This window comes from Leuciscus leuciscus (assembly GCF_965113295.1).
Source record: "Leuciscus leuciscus genome assembly, chromosome: 2".
Lineage (NCBI taxonomy): Eukaryota > Metazoa > Chordata > Actinopteri > Cypriniformes > Leuciscidae > Leuciscus > Leuciscus leuciscus.
The window spans coordinates 22,677,063-22,694,551 of NC_138726.1; the positions used below are offsets into that span (position 1 = coordinate 22,677,063).

At 38.3% G+C, this 17,489-nt stretch overlaps 1 protein-coding gene and 1 long non-coding RNA gene across 3 annotated transcripts in view; one reads left to right on the forward strand and one right to left on the reverse strand.

Annotated features, from left to right (window-relative positions):
• The first annotated feature begins 294 nt into the window (after nucleotides 1-294).
• nwd2 (NACHT and WD repeat domain containing 2) overlaps nucleotides 295-17,489 on the forward strand; it is an 82,275-nt gene continuing 65,080 nt past the window's right edge. The window contains exons 1-2 of one of the 2 annotated variants that reach the window (XM_082151307.1): nucleotides 295-391; nucleotides 5,414-5,585. In XM_082151307.1, coding sequence (XP_082007433.1) covers nucleotides 5,435-5,585 — 151 coding nt within the window. In that variant the 5' untranslated portion in view covers nucleotides 295-391; nucleotides 5,414-5,434. Of the gene's footprint in view, nucleotides 392-2,992; nucleotides 3,205-5,413; nucleotides 5,586-17,489 lie in introns of those variants that run through there. The other variant, XM_082151306.1, reaches the window with a different exon arrangement.
• LOC309493437 lies at nucleotides 8,356-9,120 on the reverse strand. Its single transcript, XR_014203933.1, has 2 exons — nucleotides 8,610-9,120; nucleotides 8,356-8,548 (listed from the first exon to the last, which is right to left on the reverse strand). It is a non-coding gene; the product is annotated as an uncharacterized lncRNA (long non-coding RNA).

Consider the following 17,489-nt stretch of genomic DNA (forward strand, 5'->3'; position numbering starts at 1 on the left):
CTTCACTTTCCCTAATTGCCCATGGCATGCTGGGACTGTTTAAACAAAACCCCACCACATTAGCTTCACACTGCTCGGTATGTGAGAGGTTAGGATCTTTCGCACTGCTCTGTGATCAGCTCTAACCACCCAAACATGGCCAACTCCACTACGAGAGGGGCTGCAAAACCGAACTGGAATCAGAAGAGGGCAGTTCCTTCCGCCTTGGAGGGATTACAGCTTTACCGGAAGAGGGAAGGAAAGAAAGGTTAAGCCACTGCTGGTTGCCAGATTCAGCACCTTTCTTTTCGCAGTGTTCATGTGCGCCTCACGCAGAGGGTCTAGCCCTTTATATTAGAGCACAGTGTTAACAGGACCCAGAGAGGAAACAGCACAGCAATCGTTGAGAACAGTAAGTTACTTATTTTAACTAATAATATATATTACAGTTTTTTACAATCGCTATGACAGTTTTTTCAATACATTTAACAAGTTTCCTAAACTCTTAACGCACTAACACACCTAAAACACACATTTGGCAAAACGGTTAATTTCATGCTCAAAATCACACATTGTAAACTAAACTCCAAAACTAATTTTCAAAATACAATAATACACTAACACAATACACTATGTCAAACAAAACACTGCAAGCATGTTTCAAAATCAAATAATTATTCAAAACACTAACACATGTTCTCTTCCAACAGCAACATTTAGTCAATCATAACACAATGACAAAAAAACAAACAAAAAAAACCACTATCATCAGCTGAAATTACAGAAACTGCATTATTTTATATGTGTCAGGTCTGCCCTTATACAATATACAGTATAATGTATTGATCATAGATTGTGTTTTGCACTGCAGTTTTTTTTTTTGTTTGTTTTTGAAGTCTCTACATTTTGGTTTTGTTTGTAATGTATGCATTTGCATTTTGTTGTTGTTTTTTGCAGCAGAAATTCAATACAACAAAATAAATGACCCTTCTTAGAGTAGCTTTATAGAATGTATGGTTTATGAAAAAAGAAGACAGAGACAGAATTGCTGCAGTAACGGCTTTATTTGCAACAGGACATTTCTGCAAGATAACAAAAATATGCAATATAGCTGCCATTTACAGTATTACTGTATGTGAAAATACAAAATATACAAACAGAAAAGGCCATCTTCTAATCTGCCCGGTCTTCTGCATTTGTCCACATGTTCTCATCCACATCATACCTGATATCTTCCCTGGCAAGGCATCTTGGGAAGAATCTTTTACAGTAACATGCCTTATCCACCCCTGGCAGTGTTCAGCTGTGATGTCTTGGTATGCAGCATCTTTTGCATACAGGAGGGACATTTGGTCCTGTGGACTATGGTCAAAAACCTTTCATCTCCAGGCTGAGAAAACTCCTCAATGGAGTTGAGGAAAGGGAAGTAAGGGGCAAGGAAAACGGACATCATCCTCTGATGGGCGTCAAACCAGCAGGATGTGACTAGACGGGAATGGTGGAATGCCACATTGTCCCATATTTGCATAACTTCAATCAGCTGTTTCTCACTAGCAATGGAATAATGTGAAAATACAAAATATGCGAACAGAAAAAGCACCAGAATAAAATAAAAAAATAAAAAATAAAAAAGAGTCATCTTCTAATTATTTGCATAATTCAATCAGCTGTTTCTCAGTAAGAATAGAATAAAATACAGGGGATATATTTGTGTTTCAATTCACAATATAAACAGCTGTTTACCTTGACTTTAGCCTGTAAGGTTAGGTTTAGAACATGGTGTTATCTGTTCTGACATACAGTGTTAAAGCATTGATAAATTTGGCAGTAAAAATCCATTGTTTTGGTCTTGTTTGAGCTTGTGTGTAAAAGAAGTTCAAGCATTTTAAATTTGTGTTAATTATATGCATTTTGTGTTAAAGCAACAAGAAATGTGTTAATAGTATAGCTTACACAGACAGATGTAGTGCTAACTGTGTTAAGAGTTTTGGAAAATTGTTAAAAGTACTGAAAAATCTGTCATAGCAATCGTAAAAAACTGTAACTAAACTAATGTTTGATTTAATAACCATGTGTTTGATGAAACGCGCTTGTTCTATTTTATAGGTTTGAAGCCATATGAAATGCCTTTTTACAGATTTTGCAGAGATAGATAGATAGATAGATAGATAGATAGATAGATAGATAGATAGATAGATAGATAGATAGATAGATAGATAGATAGATAGATAGATAGATAGATAGATAGATAGATAGATAGATAGATAGATAGACTTTCTGTAGCTTTGAATACTTTGAATGTCATGACTAACCAAGGCATTCATGCAATTTTAAGCTTTTTCTCTGGAAGTTGATAACATCTGCTTGCTGTCAGCAGCGGACTTGTCCAGGTTAACCTCAAGATAAATCTCCATCGGGCTGCAATCTCTGTTCTGCGTGATATTTGAAATGTGCCTAAGAACAGAGCGCATTATATATACTGCCTAAACTGCTTTTCTTGTCTGGTTTAAGCTGGTCTTCCAGTCTGACCAGCTGAAAAGTGGTCAGAAACCGTCTAAAACCAGCCAGCAGACCTGACAAGGATGGGAGACGAGAAATGTTGCTGTCTTTTTTTATGCTATTTTCTCAGTCTGTAATCTACGAGAACATGTTTGTTTTATAAATTTTTAAAAAAGGAAAAAAAGAAGAAAAAAAATGTAGCACTTGTTATTTCTGCAATAGCCGAAACAATTGCATTCTTTGGTCCATCTTTGCGAAGAAAATAGGCGAGGTTTGAGCATTTCCCCGAGCGCGAGCAGCAATGCAGTCCAATCAATTACGTTTAATTAAATTCACTTAAACTTCCAGCGCGCTGCGAAAGAGAAGCATTTATTGATAATGAATTCAGAGCGCTCCTCCTCCTCCTCTCGTACTCCTGCTCGCCGCTGCGCATTAAGAGACAGCTGGCGATGAGAGGAATATCCCTCTACTCTCATCTCTGTCACCTCACTTGTGTTTTCCTCAAGCACTGCGGACAGAAAACGCTGTGCGCGGAGCTTTATAAGACACGGCACGAGGAGGATGCGGACCGCCGGGGTTTGGCCAGCGACCGTCACTCTCCTGGTCCCCTGGGACTGATTTTCGGTCAAAAATATTGAATGGGCGTTTGTATCGCCGTCTCCACTGATTTCCGTGGATACCTGCTCGGATATTGTGTGACACGGCTTCAGGATGAAGAGGATGAACGTAAGCACTTCAAGTGTGTTACTGTGCAAGCATGCTGCCTGCATTCGGTGTGTGTTGAAGCGCGGCTGAGTTTATTTTGTTTGGCATTGGCTTTACTGTACGATTAACGCGCAACTTTATCGTCTTCGGATGCGTTTCAGGTGTAATGTTAAGGCATGAAACGCGACTAAGACAAATCTATCTTCAACTCTTAGAAACAAGGATTAAGATTCGTTGTTTGCTGAGACAGACATTTATCGATTGTTCGTTCCATTTGTGCGGAGATGCAGTTCGTGACCGGGTGCGTTTACGCGTTTACGCGTTTTTTTTTTTTTTTTTTTTTTTTTTTTTGCTACATCATTAACACTGAAAATAACACACTGAAATTAACACTTTATAATGATAAAGTGAGAAAGTATAGGCTACATGCTCTAGTGTGCCTTCTTACAAAGGCAATAGCAGGCATTGCTCAAACATAAGTCATTTACAATTAATTAGAAATGGGAATCGATTCTGGATGCGATTCTGATTCCTTTTAACGATTCAGTTTCCTTGACGGCTCTTCCTCTTAGTAGGCTAATAAAGAAAAATCCGATTTTTGATTGCACTCATCAGTATGTTGCATTTCTATAGGTAATATAGGAATTAAAAAGAACGTTTACACAGACTTTTAATTTGCTTATACCTTTATCAAATAAGTGGCCCTAACTACAGTTACTTAGTAAAATGCAATTAACTAAGTAAGATACAAATGCCATTTCATTCATTCATGCATTCATTCATTCAAATTCATACAGCTAACAAAACTCATAATGTCTATCTTTAAATAAATTAAGTCTACAACATTTGGGGGAATTTCTTTCAACTTGACAGCGTTCTAAAAACGAGCTGGAAAAAGACAAGAGCACATTGGAACGCAATCAAGCGTTTTGACGCTTTGACCATACCCTACCGTATAACGCCTACTACGGTCACAGAATTTTGATGGGTCACAGCTAGAATAAGGTGTAACACCGGCTCATTTGTTCGGGAATCGCATTACACTGACCGCTGTGTTTTGTCCACGTTCACACAGCTACAGATAAGGTTGTAAATCGTTAAGAGAATGCTAAATACGCTTACTTTTACACATCCGTTCAGTGATTAACAACAGTGACAACCTCATTTTAATACCAAACTGTCTCCCTTTAATTTTAACAACTGACAATCAAGTAAACTTGTGCGGAACCGTGAACTTCATTCACTAGGCTACAAGTGACGCCTGACGGGTATTTACTCATTTATTAAATAAGGTTGTTTAATAGTGTTAAACTATTTACTTGTTATGGACGCCACCATCTTTAGTCAAATAGCATTCTAACAGACGACTCTTACAATTTCTGCGATAGCCTTTAGTATGCTTGAAAATCTTGCACAACATGGATTATTTAAAAGATTAAAACATCTAGAAAATCTTATGAGCCATAGAAAATCTTACTCAACATTTAATAAACGAATCCAATCTAGATGCCAGTTCATCTGTCAAATCTAGTAGCCTATGCTGTTCCGAATTCAGCCACTGTCACTATGGTTACGAAAATAGAGAATTGAAAAGACACTTGACATAAGTAATTTGTTTATACAGTCACACCCGTTAATACATGTTTGTTAATCCCAAACACTTGACTGTGAATGTAATTTTTTTATTAATTAAAACAAAGCAGCTCATAAGATTCATTGTTTGGGGAGTCTGGCCATGCTTTATATTTTTGATAAACTTAAAATAACTGTATCAGGGTAATTTTTACAGGAATCGGACTGCACTGGTCGCTGTAAGTTTTGCGGTGTAAATTCAAATGCAAACTGCTTCTGAATAGAAACTGGTGCTTGTTTGTCAAGGTGCGGTCATGTTTACCACTGTTCAGCAGATTTCCACAGGCGAAACCCAGTCATTTTAATAGGAATCCACACGATCCGGCATTTCATGTGAACCTCAAAGATTTCTCCATATTGATTTTGTAACTAGTTCAAGTTGGTTACTCAGATTCATCACAATGGCAACAGAAATGTGCTCGGGTTTAAAGTGCCAACTGTGCTTTATAATTCATGACACTATTGACAATATTGGAATTTTTTTGCAAATGTGACCACATTCTCAGTCTTAAAGAAATTCCACCAAATTGTGTGTACATACGCAACCATCCATCCATTCCAGTCCTGGATTTCTAAAGTTGTTAAATTCTGTTTGCAGCCTCGCTGGAAGTCGCCACCCATGTGGCCGTCCGTAGTGGGCAGCAGGCAGCCCTGTCCCCGTGAATCTGCTCTGCGTAAGGCAGCCATTAGTGGGAACGTCCTTGCACTCCCACCGTTCCATGTCCCCACGGGCAGGAGCGTCCGGGTCTTCATCTGTGCCAACCCTGATGGTAAGTAGCTTTTTCCCTCACTGTAAATGTGAAAAAATATATATATACTTTGGGTTCTTCATAGTGCCACACTCAAAGAAGTCATTTAAAGGTTCACCAAATATCCTTTCCTAATAATGAGCTTACTGGATGAACCGTTTATGGTCTTTAGAGTTCTCAATTTTGCAAACTCCCCAGAGAACTTACCTTTAAAATTGGGCCTAGAGGTTCTCCAGAAGGTTCTGCCAATGTGATGACGAGGCACCATTTTGGAGTTCCTAAGATCAAATATCTTTCATTTCTAAATAGTTTAGATTATAGGTGCATGAATATGTGTGTATGAGAACTTGAGAATCACCTGGACCCAAGGACCATACTGACGGCAGTGCACAAACACACTGTTCTGTCAACCAGACTGACACCTGTTAATGCGCGAGCGATGTGTTAGACGTGCTTTATCATCCAATGTGTTAATGAAAAAGATTTTTCAGTAATGAATTCAGATGGCAATGACAGTTCCACATCATGCCGTTTCATAACACATGCTGCCATCCTCAGAGATATGGCCATTGCTAATGTCTGCAGGACCGCTGTCCCGTGTGCTTTGACAAGAGCAGCAGTGACAGCAGTTAGTGGAGCCGTCTGTCTCAGCACTGAACATGGGTTTCAACAGTCCACAAAAACACTGGCCAAGCAACCGTGACACAAAATACTGTGCTGCTTTACAGTCATACAGTCTCTAATATTAATATAGGGGAGCTCTTAGTCTTCAGTTTGCTCGTGGCTGTGCTTAACAGAGTGGGAATTTCTTGCTTCTATCCTGAGAAATCGGTCATCATTTCCACCATCGATTGCTCATTTTTACATCTTAAGGCTTAAACCCAGGGCTGCATAGAATTGACCTCAGATTTAATGAGTGCCAGGGGAACTAGGCGGCACATACAGTATGCAGTCATAGATTTAAATATGGGCTGCAGGGAGACCTTAAAATAGTCTTCTAATCTAGGAGTAAACAAGCCAAGGGAAAGTATAAAATGGGTTAGGAGGGAGATAGAGAAAGAGGAATGGAGAAATGAGCGCAGAGAGGTGAGAATGAAGTGAAAGGGGAGAAGATACCGGTGAATAAATTAGATCGGCGCAAGGACGTCTTAAAATGATGACCTTTCAAGCTGAAGGAGTCACGATAAAGACTCCTCTAAATCGCAGCTATAACATTGGCGACCTCGTCATATTCCACCCGTAGATGCACTCGTTCCTAATGCACATGGATGTGGTTACATGCATTATTCCTACAGTAAATAATAATAATAAAAAAAACAGGCCATTATTTACTGGTAAATAATAGTATCCATTATATATATATATATATATAAATGATTAATTATAATATTAATATTATAACTACTATGTACTTGCCATTTGTTACAATATACTTAACCCCTACCATAACTCTAAACATACCTCAAACTCATTAGCAGTAAATGTGGGAATTTTCCAGAACATAGCTACACAGTAAGTCCATTTTGTAGGTATTTAATGTTAGAACATATATAAAGTGTGAACAAACTTATTATATAAGTTACTTATTTTATAATTATTTTAAATTATAAGCTGGAATGTGTCATGTTAAATACTTTCTCATATACCTAATTTAATATGAAGAGACAATAAATAAGTCATTCATGCAGCTGATTGATTTTCCTGAAAAGTGTAAACACTGTGGCTCTGTAGTGCTGTCAAACACTGTTCAGTTTGTTTGAGTATCCTGACCAGCCGATACAGCAACATTGGCTCAACCAATGTGTGAGCTTGGGGCAGGACTATTTGTTTGTTTGGCCAGTAGCAGCCATATGGCGTTTTTCGGAAAACCTGCTTGAAATGGTTGTTATTTTTTGCAGTTTTATTTTTCATTTAATGAAGCTAATTTCAGCTAAGTTAAATAGCTTTAATTTCAAATAAAATAGTTCCCACGTTCAAATACCATTTTGTTAATCACATTCAACCTTCAATGAATTTATGCAGTGCAACTTGGTCTTATACTGGAATATTGTAAATAGAGTCTGAAGCCAATTTTCTGCTGAAATAGGAGATTAGAGAGATTTTGTTCTGGTCAAAAGCCCTGGAAAGTCCACTACTTGAAGATGGTTTAGAGAGAGGCAGAGGTGACGGTGTGTGTGCTGACTGAGAGAGTGTGAGGTGGAGTGTGGAATCTAATGTACTGAACCTGTAGATGCACAACTTAGAGGTGATGTCAAGGTAGAGAGTTAATGACACTTTCAGTGGCTGAACAAGCCAGCTGGGCTTTGGTGCAATGCTCTTCCCCCTTAAGCACTAGAGGGAGCAATTTATACATCACAGATTTACAAAAAGGGAGTTGGCCTTGCACACAGAGACTCATAACTACTGTTATGTCTTACTATTCTCACTCTTATACATCCCCCGACATGAGAGGAATGATTTCAATTGGGTTAGAGCTATTGGAGAAGTCAGCTCTGTGATTTAGGGGGTCTACTAGGGGCAGTTAGGAGAGCAGTTGCTGGAGTCTTGCTGAGGTTGAGATTGAGGCTTTGAGGAAATGAATGTGATAACATTTATATGTTTGTTTTTATTGTTGTTGTTGTTTGTCTCTTTGTAGGGTAACCAAGGGCAACTAGAGTTTTATGTGCAGGAGTTTTATTCTGCTTTAGGGACCTTGAATTTAACGCCACCGTGTTATAACAGCATGCGTGGTGTTAGCCATTGTGATTTATTATGGTGTATTCAGATTGCTTTCAATGCTGGGTTAAATGGGTTAAAGGACAAGTTCGGTATTTTACACTTAAAGCCCTGTTTTCAGATTGTTTCTGATGAAATAGAACGGTTAAGATTGAAATTTGGACACATGCTGCTGGCCCGAGAATTTTCGGTTTCTGTGGTAGCACCCCCCCCACCTCCACAATGGCTGCATAGGTGCACTGGAACAATCCTTCCTAAAACGCATTAAACTTTCGTTTACAAAGACGTGAAACTCACCGAGTGGTCAGGGGTGTTCACTGATATGCTCACACAAAAATCGCTGCAAAAGATGCTTTCCAACAGGTGTTTTACCATTCTTTGTAAAATTGTGGACCTATTTTTCCATACGCCTCACACCCGTACAGTCTTCCGTTGAGAGCTTGAATAATAGACACTCCAGCCCACAAACAACCCCATTTCCGTTTCCGGCGGCGGAGTAATACCGTACCTCACAGCACATCCAATACAAGTCAATGGAGTTGGACAAAAACTACGATAAAACCTGTTGGAAAGCATCTTTTGCAGCGATTTTTGTGTGAGCATATCAGTGAACACCCCTGACCACTCGGTGAGTTTCACGTCTGAGTAAACGACAGTTTAATGCGTTTAAGGAAGGATTGTTCCAATGCACCTATGCAGCCATTGTGGAGGTGGGGGGGTGCTACCACAGAAACCGAAAATTCTCGGGCCAGCAGCATGTGTCCAAATTTCAATCTTAACCGTTCTATTTCATCAGAAACGATCTGAAAACAGGGCTTTAAGTGTAAAATACCGATCTTGTCCTTTAAATCAACACATCCAATGGCCCTTACCAATCATGGCCTCCTAATAATCCCCTTCCATTGAATTGGCTCTATCACTCTCTTTCCTCTCCACCTATAGCTGGTGTGTGGAGAGCGCACTGGCGCCGTTGTACTGTGGCTGCCGTCGCATCATCCAAGTTGATCCTGACTGGATTGTAAAGCACTTTGGGTGTACAGTAGTATATGAAAGCGTTATATAAATGCCTCATTCATTCATTCATTCAAAACAGGCTTATTGGAAAAACGTACCTGAGGCAACATTTCTGCAAAATGCAAAATATGTACCAATACAACTCTATAGTGCTGCGCAAAACGGAAAATACGTACCTGGACAAATACATACCGCTGCAGTTTCCAAAAGAAATGAACACTGGAGGCAGTAAAACAGCAAGCTCATTTGATCCTTTTCATACAAAATTATGATTTTATTCATCATAATGTATATTATGATAGACTTATTTTCACGCAGCTCCTTGCAAAATATTATATTATGACCTCAAAACACTTTTTACCATAGTGCACGATTTGTCAACGAATACTCTGGAGTTGGCATCACTTGACCAGCTCCATATGTTTGGCTTTTCTGACATATTAAGCTTGCTCGGTTGCTCAGCTGGTACAGAATTGTTCTTGAGTTACGACAAAAGAGCTCAAAGACGACTAGAATCAAGCTAAAAGGGCATGGTTGCTTCAGCAATTGCGTTTTTATGTCACATTTGCTTTTGTAAACTCTTATCAGGTAGGTTTAGGGTTTAATGTAGGTGTACAGTTTTTAAAACGCGATGGACCAATAACTTTGGCACATTTTCCCAATGAGCCTAGGCTGAAAAAGTCACTATGTAAAATTCTCTGAATGTATAACTATTTCAATTTTAGGTTCAATTGAGGCTGTTGGTAGATGTCACAATGACATGCTCTGTGGCTGAAAAGCATCTCTCTTTATTTATTACAATTTTAAAAAATGACATTGTAGATTTTTTGAGTGCTTTTAAAGGTGCATTCAGTAGTGCAGTGCAGTGCAAATTTAAAAGTTTTACGCATAAATAAGTAATCCTCTGAATGGTGTACAGTAGGGTTGGGTATTGGTTGGGTTTTATCCGATACCAGTACCTACTCGGTATTTTTCAAACGGTTCCGGTGCTAAACGGTTCTTAAACCGGTACTTAAGAAAACGAAACCGCACACACTTTAGCAAAAAAATAATACCTGTGTGTGTTTTCTGAAAAAGATTTTCTGATTTCTGATTAAATTAAAAATTGTGCCGTTTAAAAGGCTATTGATGTAGCCGAAAACACTTAAGTTAAGATAAAAATGTTGTCTTCTCATATTATTTATATATATTATATATATATATATATTATATTACGTATTAAATATTATTGACTTTTACAAAACAGAGAAATATCTGACACTGAGCAGAAATATTTAACACACATAGTATAGCCTCATATAAATATACTTCATACTTGATATGCAAGATTTGCAGTTGGCATTAAAATACTAGACTTACCCTTAAGAGGAACACTGCAGCTGAACTTGAACTTTAGTCAAGAGTGTCAGAGGTTTTGGGTTCTAATCCACATTCGAAGTTTTTTGTTTGTTTGTTTGTTGTTGTTTTTTAAAACCGATTATGCTCATCAGTGGTTGTATATCAAGCAGGGACACTTTGTGTGCATTAGGCTATATTTTTTTATTTCACCAGAACTAATAGATAGGCTATGAGGCGCCGTCTAGGGCTTAAATCGAACTTCATTCACGCACACATAAAACGCTTGCATACACATATTCTAAGTAGTCACACTCACACATACATGTATACTGCTGAATGCTCCAACTATATGAAATGCACAACGTCACATCTAAAGTCTCACGCACACACACACAAACTCGCGCACATACTCATCTGAGACGCGAGCACACACACACAAACTCGCGCACATACTCATCTGAGACGCGAGCACACACACACACAAACTCGCGCACATACTCATCTGAGATGCGAGCACACACACACACAAACTCGCGCACATACTCATCTGAGACGCGAGCACACACACACACACACACACAAACTCGCGCACATACTCATCTGAGACGCGAGCACACACACACACACACACACAAACTCGCGCACATACTCATCTGAGACGCGAGCACGTGCGTTCACGCTAGATCGTCTCTTATTTAACAAACGAACTAAAGGAATGCTCTGCTGGTTAACTGGAGATGTTTTGTTATTGGATCATTCGTGCCGCGGGATGTTTTATAGGGGGCGGTGAAAAAGTCCGGCACCGAAATCAGGCACCGAAAGTTGCGTTCTTATTCGGTCTCGATACTACCGTTTACGTCGGAACCGGTTCTCTATTGGAACCGGGTTTCGGTACCCAACCCTAGTGTACAGTCACATTAGATGAAGACTGTTCTAGTTTTCTATAAAAAAATTTAAAAATTCTATAAATTGTCAAATGTCAACTTGCTCACGCAATTTTTCACGCTCGTTTGCTGTAGCCTCTGTATATACGCTAATAGTGTAGAGTTGTTTGGTGATGCGAAGAGCTAAAATTAGACAATGGAACACACTTATTATCGTCCTTTACCAGTCAAGACAATGGGAAAATCAATACTTGTACGGCCTAAGAAGCAGAAAAGGTCTCTAGACAAAACACAAGCATAAACATTGGTACGGCATACACAAGATAGAAAGATTTGAGTAGTGTTGCCCAAATTGCCATTTTTTGTTGGTTCGGTAAGGTAATTATTGTGTAAACCGCTCTCTAAAATGTACTAGTATCAGTTTAATTTACATAAAACTCAGAGACAATCGTACTGATCCACATCAGTAGATGGAAGTACAGTATCTTACACTATTGTGTTATCGCTACTTGAAGTACACATAGAACAGCAATGTTAGCGCTAGCAAAATAACTACTGAATGCACTTTTAAAACTGTAAGAAGGGTTCTTGGAGACATCAGCCAGTTAGCATTGTCATGACTTCATTTTCAAAGGCTCCAAAGTGATTAGTCACATGGCATTAAATTACAACTTAAGTGATTGGCTCAAAAACAACTCCCATGAGCAGAGATAGCAGACCTACGCCAACTGAGCAATTGCCATTGAGATATCGTTCTTAAGCTATGATAGACATCCTTGGTTGAGTCAGTATTACTGTTTTGGGATAGTCGAACAGTTCGAACGAACAGTTTGATACTTTTCGGGAGTATCAAACTGCTTATTTATAGTCGTATCAGCATGTTAAACGTTGATAGTATTTTAACATAGAAAAGATTAACACTCTTCACCTTTAATGCAGCATTATTTCATAAGCATTGCATTTAAAAAAACACTCAAATGGCTTATAATGATGGATAATTATGTGCTTTGAATATTCAGATAATTTTTTTGCCTTTGAGCTTTTGGTAATTAGTTTACTAATGCCATGTAGCTAATGGATTGCCAACAGGAACGTGTTTTAGTCACAGATGGGATTTCACTCAGTCGTTAAGCACACTTGGTCAGGCGCCTTTGATGGGGAGCAATTCTCGTTCCATCGTCCTCCATCTTGCGACCTCACCTAATCCCTCAGAGTCTTGTGCTTCAGCATCAGACAGCTGTATCAATACTGAGCTCATCTATATGCGACCATCCGTTCAGAGCCCGTGCTGCTGGAGACACATGTGAGAGCCCCATGGGAGGGACTGAACAAAGGCTTTAACCCAGATTATAGACAGGAACAGACACATCATTGAGAGTGAGATGCACGCTTGCTGCTTGAGATTCTAAATGACACCAATATTCATAAACTATTAAGGCGTTTAAAACGTTAAGTGACTATAAAGAAATGTCATTGATGGTAATGTGGCATCTATTTTTGCTAGACCATACATACCATTCAGTTCTAAAATGTACGTTGTGGGAACAAATTCTTAATTTGTAGCCACAATTTCTTGGCTGTGTAGGGCTCTGTACATTCGAGAATATTCAACAAGAAATATGTTGCAGGACCTGATTTTATTAACTGAAAAATGATTGACACATGAAACATTAGAATACATGAATACATTAGAATACATGCCAAAATGGAGCCAGGTGGTTGGAGGGTAGGGATTGTGACATTAGTTATTCCTTTTTGACAAAAGAATGCTAACCCAATTTTTTTTATATTAATTCACACAGAATGCGTTATAGCGTTTCAAAAAATCAAAAAAAAATTTGACCTGTTAACTGAAATGCACAGAAAAGGCACAACCCCCCCCCCCCCCCAAAACTGATACAGACAAGTAGAAGAGAAAACTATGCTTCAGAAGGGTTGAAATAATGCATATAAAATGGCAAAGAAGCTCAGATTTCCAATGATAATTAAAGCTTAGCAGACCAAGAAAGGCATAGAGCGAGTGAAAAGGGAAAAAAAAGATCTAGAAAGAAAACCATGTGATACGTTATAATGGTAAAAAATCTAGCATCTAGCATATGTTTAGACAGAAAAACAATTGAAAAACAACAGATGAATGCAAAAATGAATTCTGTGTGTGAACGGACATTAAATCCTGCAATGTGCGCTAAAAGTAAATTTAAAGTTCACTTTAAATGCATGGGAGCTAAAAAAAAATCTAATTCTTCTATACATCTGAGATGTTTAAAGTCAGCCTTTCAGGCTTTGATTGGGGCTACAAGGCTTTATTATAGAAATTATAAGTCTTGTTCAAGTCTTTTATTTCTTACAGCCTTTCACGACGCCCTCCTTCATCTTTCCTCGCTTTCCTTCCTTTATCCATTCAATGCAATCTGGTTCAATAAAAGCTTTACTGGCACCACCCACCCCCATAGTGAATGAGCTCACTAGTTTTCTCTCCTCTTTTTTTATATCTTTCTTTATCATTCTCAATCATATCAGACACTTCAAACATGCAACATGTAAATGTGAAGGCCAGTACCTCGGCTCATATAGCCGATGGTTCTTTCATTTCTCTCTGTCTCTATTTTTCTTCCTTTCTTTTTCTTTCTCTCTATGCACATTTCAAACCTATATCTTTGACACAATTTCCTGATGGATACACTTTGAAAGCTTCAATCTGTTATGGAAATGCACTGTATAAAGTGCTCCCCAGTGCGTGGCACGTTAATTCATTTATGACTATATGAAAGTATCTACTTACGAGGTGCTTTTCCCTGGTGTTTTGCCAGTCTATACGTGTCTTGTCTACTAACGGGACAATAAAGTGGTCTAAAGATTTTCTTTTGTTCTGGGGATGGTTTGTTGCATGTGGGGAGATTATTTCAACGTTTCATTATAAGACCATAACCTTTTTAAAAGAAGCTTCCCAGTAATGTTACAGGTTTAAACTCCTCTGTTGTTTCGTTTGTGTTTAAGGTCTAATGGTCTAGTCACTTTTACTGTTGTTTGACCAATATTGTAAGCGAAATCCAGTCATTGCAATCATGAATTTCACGTGAGGATGAAAGATTACCCTTGCTTATTTTACACCGGGTTCAAGTTGGTCACGTAAATTCACCGTGTTGAACAGAAAGCTGCTTGGTTTTGAAAGTGAACGAGATAATTCACCTTGTATCTACCTTTTTGTGACCACATGTTTTTAAGTTCTTTGCTTGCTTGGATAGTCAGTTTATCGTTTTTGTTAGGGTGAAAAGAAGATGAAAGTATAGAAAGGTAAAAAGCATTTATCACTGAGAAAGTCTGGAAAAGAACAAAAAATTGCACAGGGAAACATAGTGCAAGAGAAAAGTGATAGGCTGAGACTAGATACTTTATAGGACAGCCCCAAAAAAGAACTGAATGGAAAGTTATAAAAAATTTAAAACCTGAAAGCCGCCAAAAATCTTGACTAGGCTGACACAGATAGAGTTGCTGTAGTGAGCTGTGACACGCTATGTTGGCTGCCTGTACCCAGAGGGTTCAGAGCACATGATTGGCCTCATCTTCCACAGAGAGCTCTTCAGTCTGATTTTCCCATTCTCTGTCGAAATATCAACTATCAGCAGAGAGCCTGACCAATAACAAACTGATACTGACAAGTAGAAGAGAAAACCATACTTCAGAATCAAGTTCAGTTACCCTTCGTTCTCATTCCAAGGTAAATCAAAGCTTAGCAGACCAAGAAAGGCATAGAGGATGTGGAAAGGGAAAGAAAGATGCAAAAAGAGATGTTTGACTAAGGTCATCTACTATGCAACCTTGAAATCAGACTGTCGTCTTAGCGAAGCGAATTTCATATTCGTATTAGAGACTATTTTAGGTGTCAAAGGTTTGTTAATTGCAGCTTTAATTGGTTTGTGAATAGGGTACTGGGGGTGTTTGAGAGTGTTTGTTTATTTTTGCCTTGGTACTAGCAGCTGTGTACAGTAGTAAATACAGTAAGGCTGAGTATCCTCAATGTGTCAACTCTCATATTGTCTCATATTGCCCTGACTTTCTGTGACAAAGGGCATCATGTAATATTCAACGACATCCACTGCTGCTGTGTGCAAGATTCTGAAGGCATTAGTAGAAATGCTGCTATTTTGCATTTGTATTACGTAACACTTTTGTTCACTACAAATTAATTAATAATTGAATAATTTAATGATTTTTGCTTTAATGACAGCCAGGCTGCATGAACTGCACAAGTTTGTTTGTCATACCTGATCATCAGGTTCTCCAGCATGATTTGAGATGATCTTCAACGGAAGAAGAACATTGACCATCTGAACCAAGACAAGTCACATCAATGTCTCTAATTTACTTGTTTGATTTGAATACTTCTTAGTTTTATGTCATCTCGTGAACAGAAAGATTTCATAAAAAAAAACATTTTCAGAATCCTGCAACTTTCTGTTTATTTCCAGGTTTTGAATCCCAGATTGTCTATGTGATCACAGACGTCGTGCTTGTTTTTGCTCTGCTACTAGCAGCAGAGAACAGTAGTGACTACAGTGTAAGCCGGGGAATCTCTGTTTTCAAGCCTTGCTGGCAGCTATCCCCTGAGAAAAGAACAGAGTGTTGAAGTGACAGGGACTAAAAGAGAGATGTTTGGAAGTGTTTGTATGTGATTTGCTCATAAGCATTCATGCATATGATGGAAAGTATCTGAGAGGGAACGAACTACAGTGGTATTTTGGACAGAAACACCATAGAATTGTTTGAAGTATGTTACTGTAAATACCACGGTACATGACTACAGTAATCATTCATTTACAGCGTTGTTATTATTAACTGAAAATTAAGCTATAACTATAAAAAAAAAAAAAGGCTGAAATAAAATATAAATATTAGATGGAAAGTAAAAAATAAAAAAAACTTAAACGAAAATTTTAAATGTTGCTTTGGCAACTAATAAAATAATAGATTACAGTTTTTCTCGATTGCTTAAACACATTTCTTGAAACTATGCCTCGTATTCTCAAAACAGTAAACATAAATCCATAACGTCTCACCCAATTCCCCAAACATCCTATGTTCAGGTCAAAATGAAGCTCTACACTCCATTCACTCTTGTTAAAAACCAAACTTTGCCCTCAGACATCACACACAAGCCCTCACAAACACACACACACTACAACATAGTCTACACACTGGAGCAATACATTTAAATGTATGTTGCTAGTGGTTCCCCCCCTCACAAACCTTTTCACATGATGAACACAAAAGACACAACCAATGGATATATTGGCACATTTTTATTCATTCATGTACGACACAGTATAACACACACACACACACACACACACACACACACACACACACACACAAATATATATATTATTCCGCCTCAGCATCCCGTCTTTGGTCTGGGTCAGGCCAGAGAATCTCGTCCACATCACTGGCCCTAGCCAGGCAGAAGGGTAAAATCCTCTTGCATGCCTGTTCCCCGCTGGCACACATCAACTGAAATATTTGACAGGCTTCTTCCATTTCATTGTCTCTGTGTCCTGGAAAAATAGTACTGATTACTGTAACTGTAACACATCCTTTTTACAAAATGGAAGCATTCAGAAAACTCTATCTGTATGTGAGGCAATATGATGCATTTCTTTTTACAGTTTTTTCCAATTGCTAACATACAATTTTCCAAACTAGGCTGGTTTTATCAAAATACTTAACACAATTCACAAAACCACACACCAAAACTGCAAAATACCTAATATATCTTGCAAAATGAAGCACTGCAACCAAAACTACATATAGCATTATCAAAATCGAAATGGCACACACATAATTCATATTACCAGATTTTGTTTAACCAACTACACACTGTTGAGCATAATGAAAAGCACTCTCATATGCTTTGCCGTAATACTTACTGTAAATAGTTCAAATTGTAGAAAATTCTTCAGATTGTTCACATGCACAG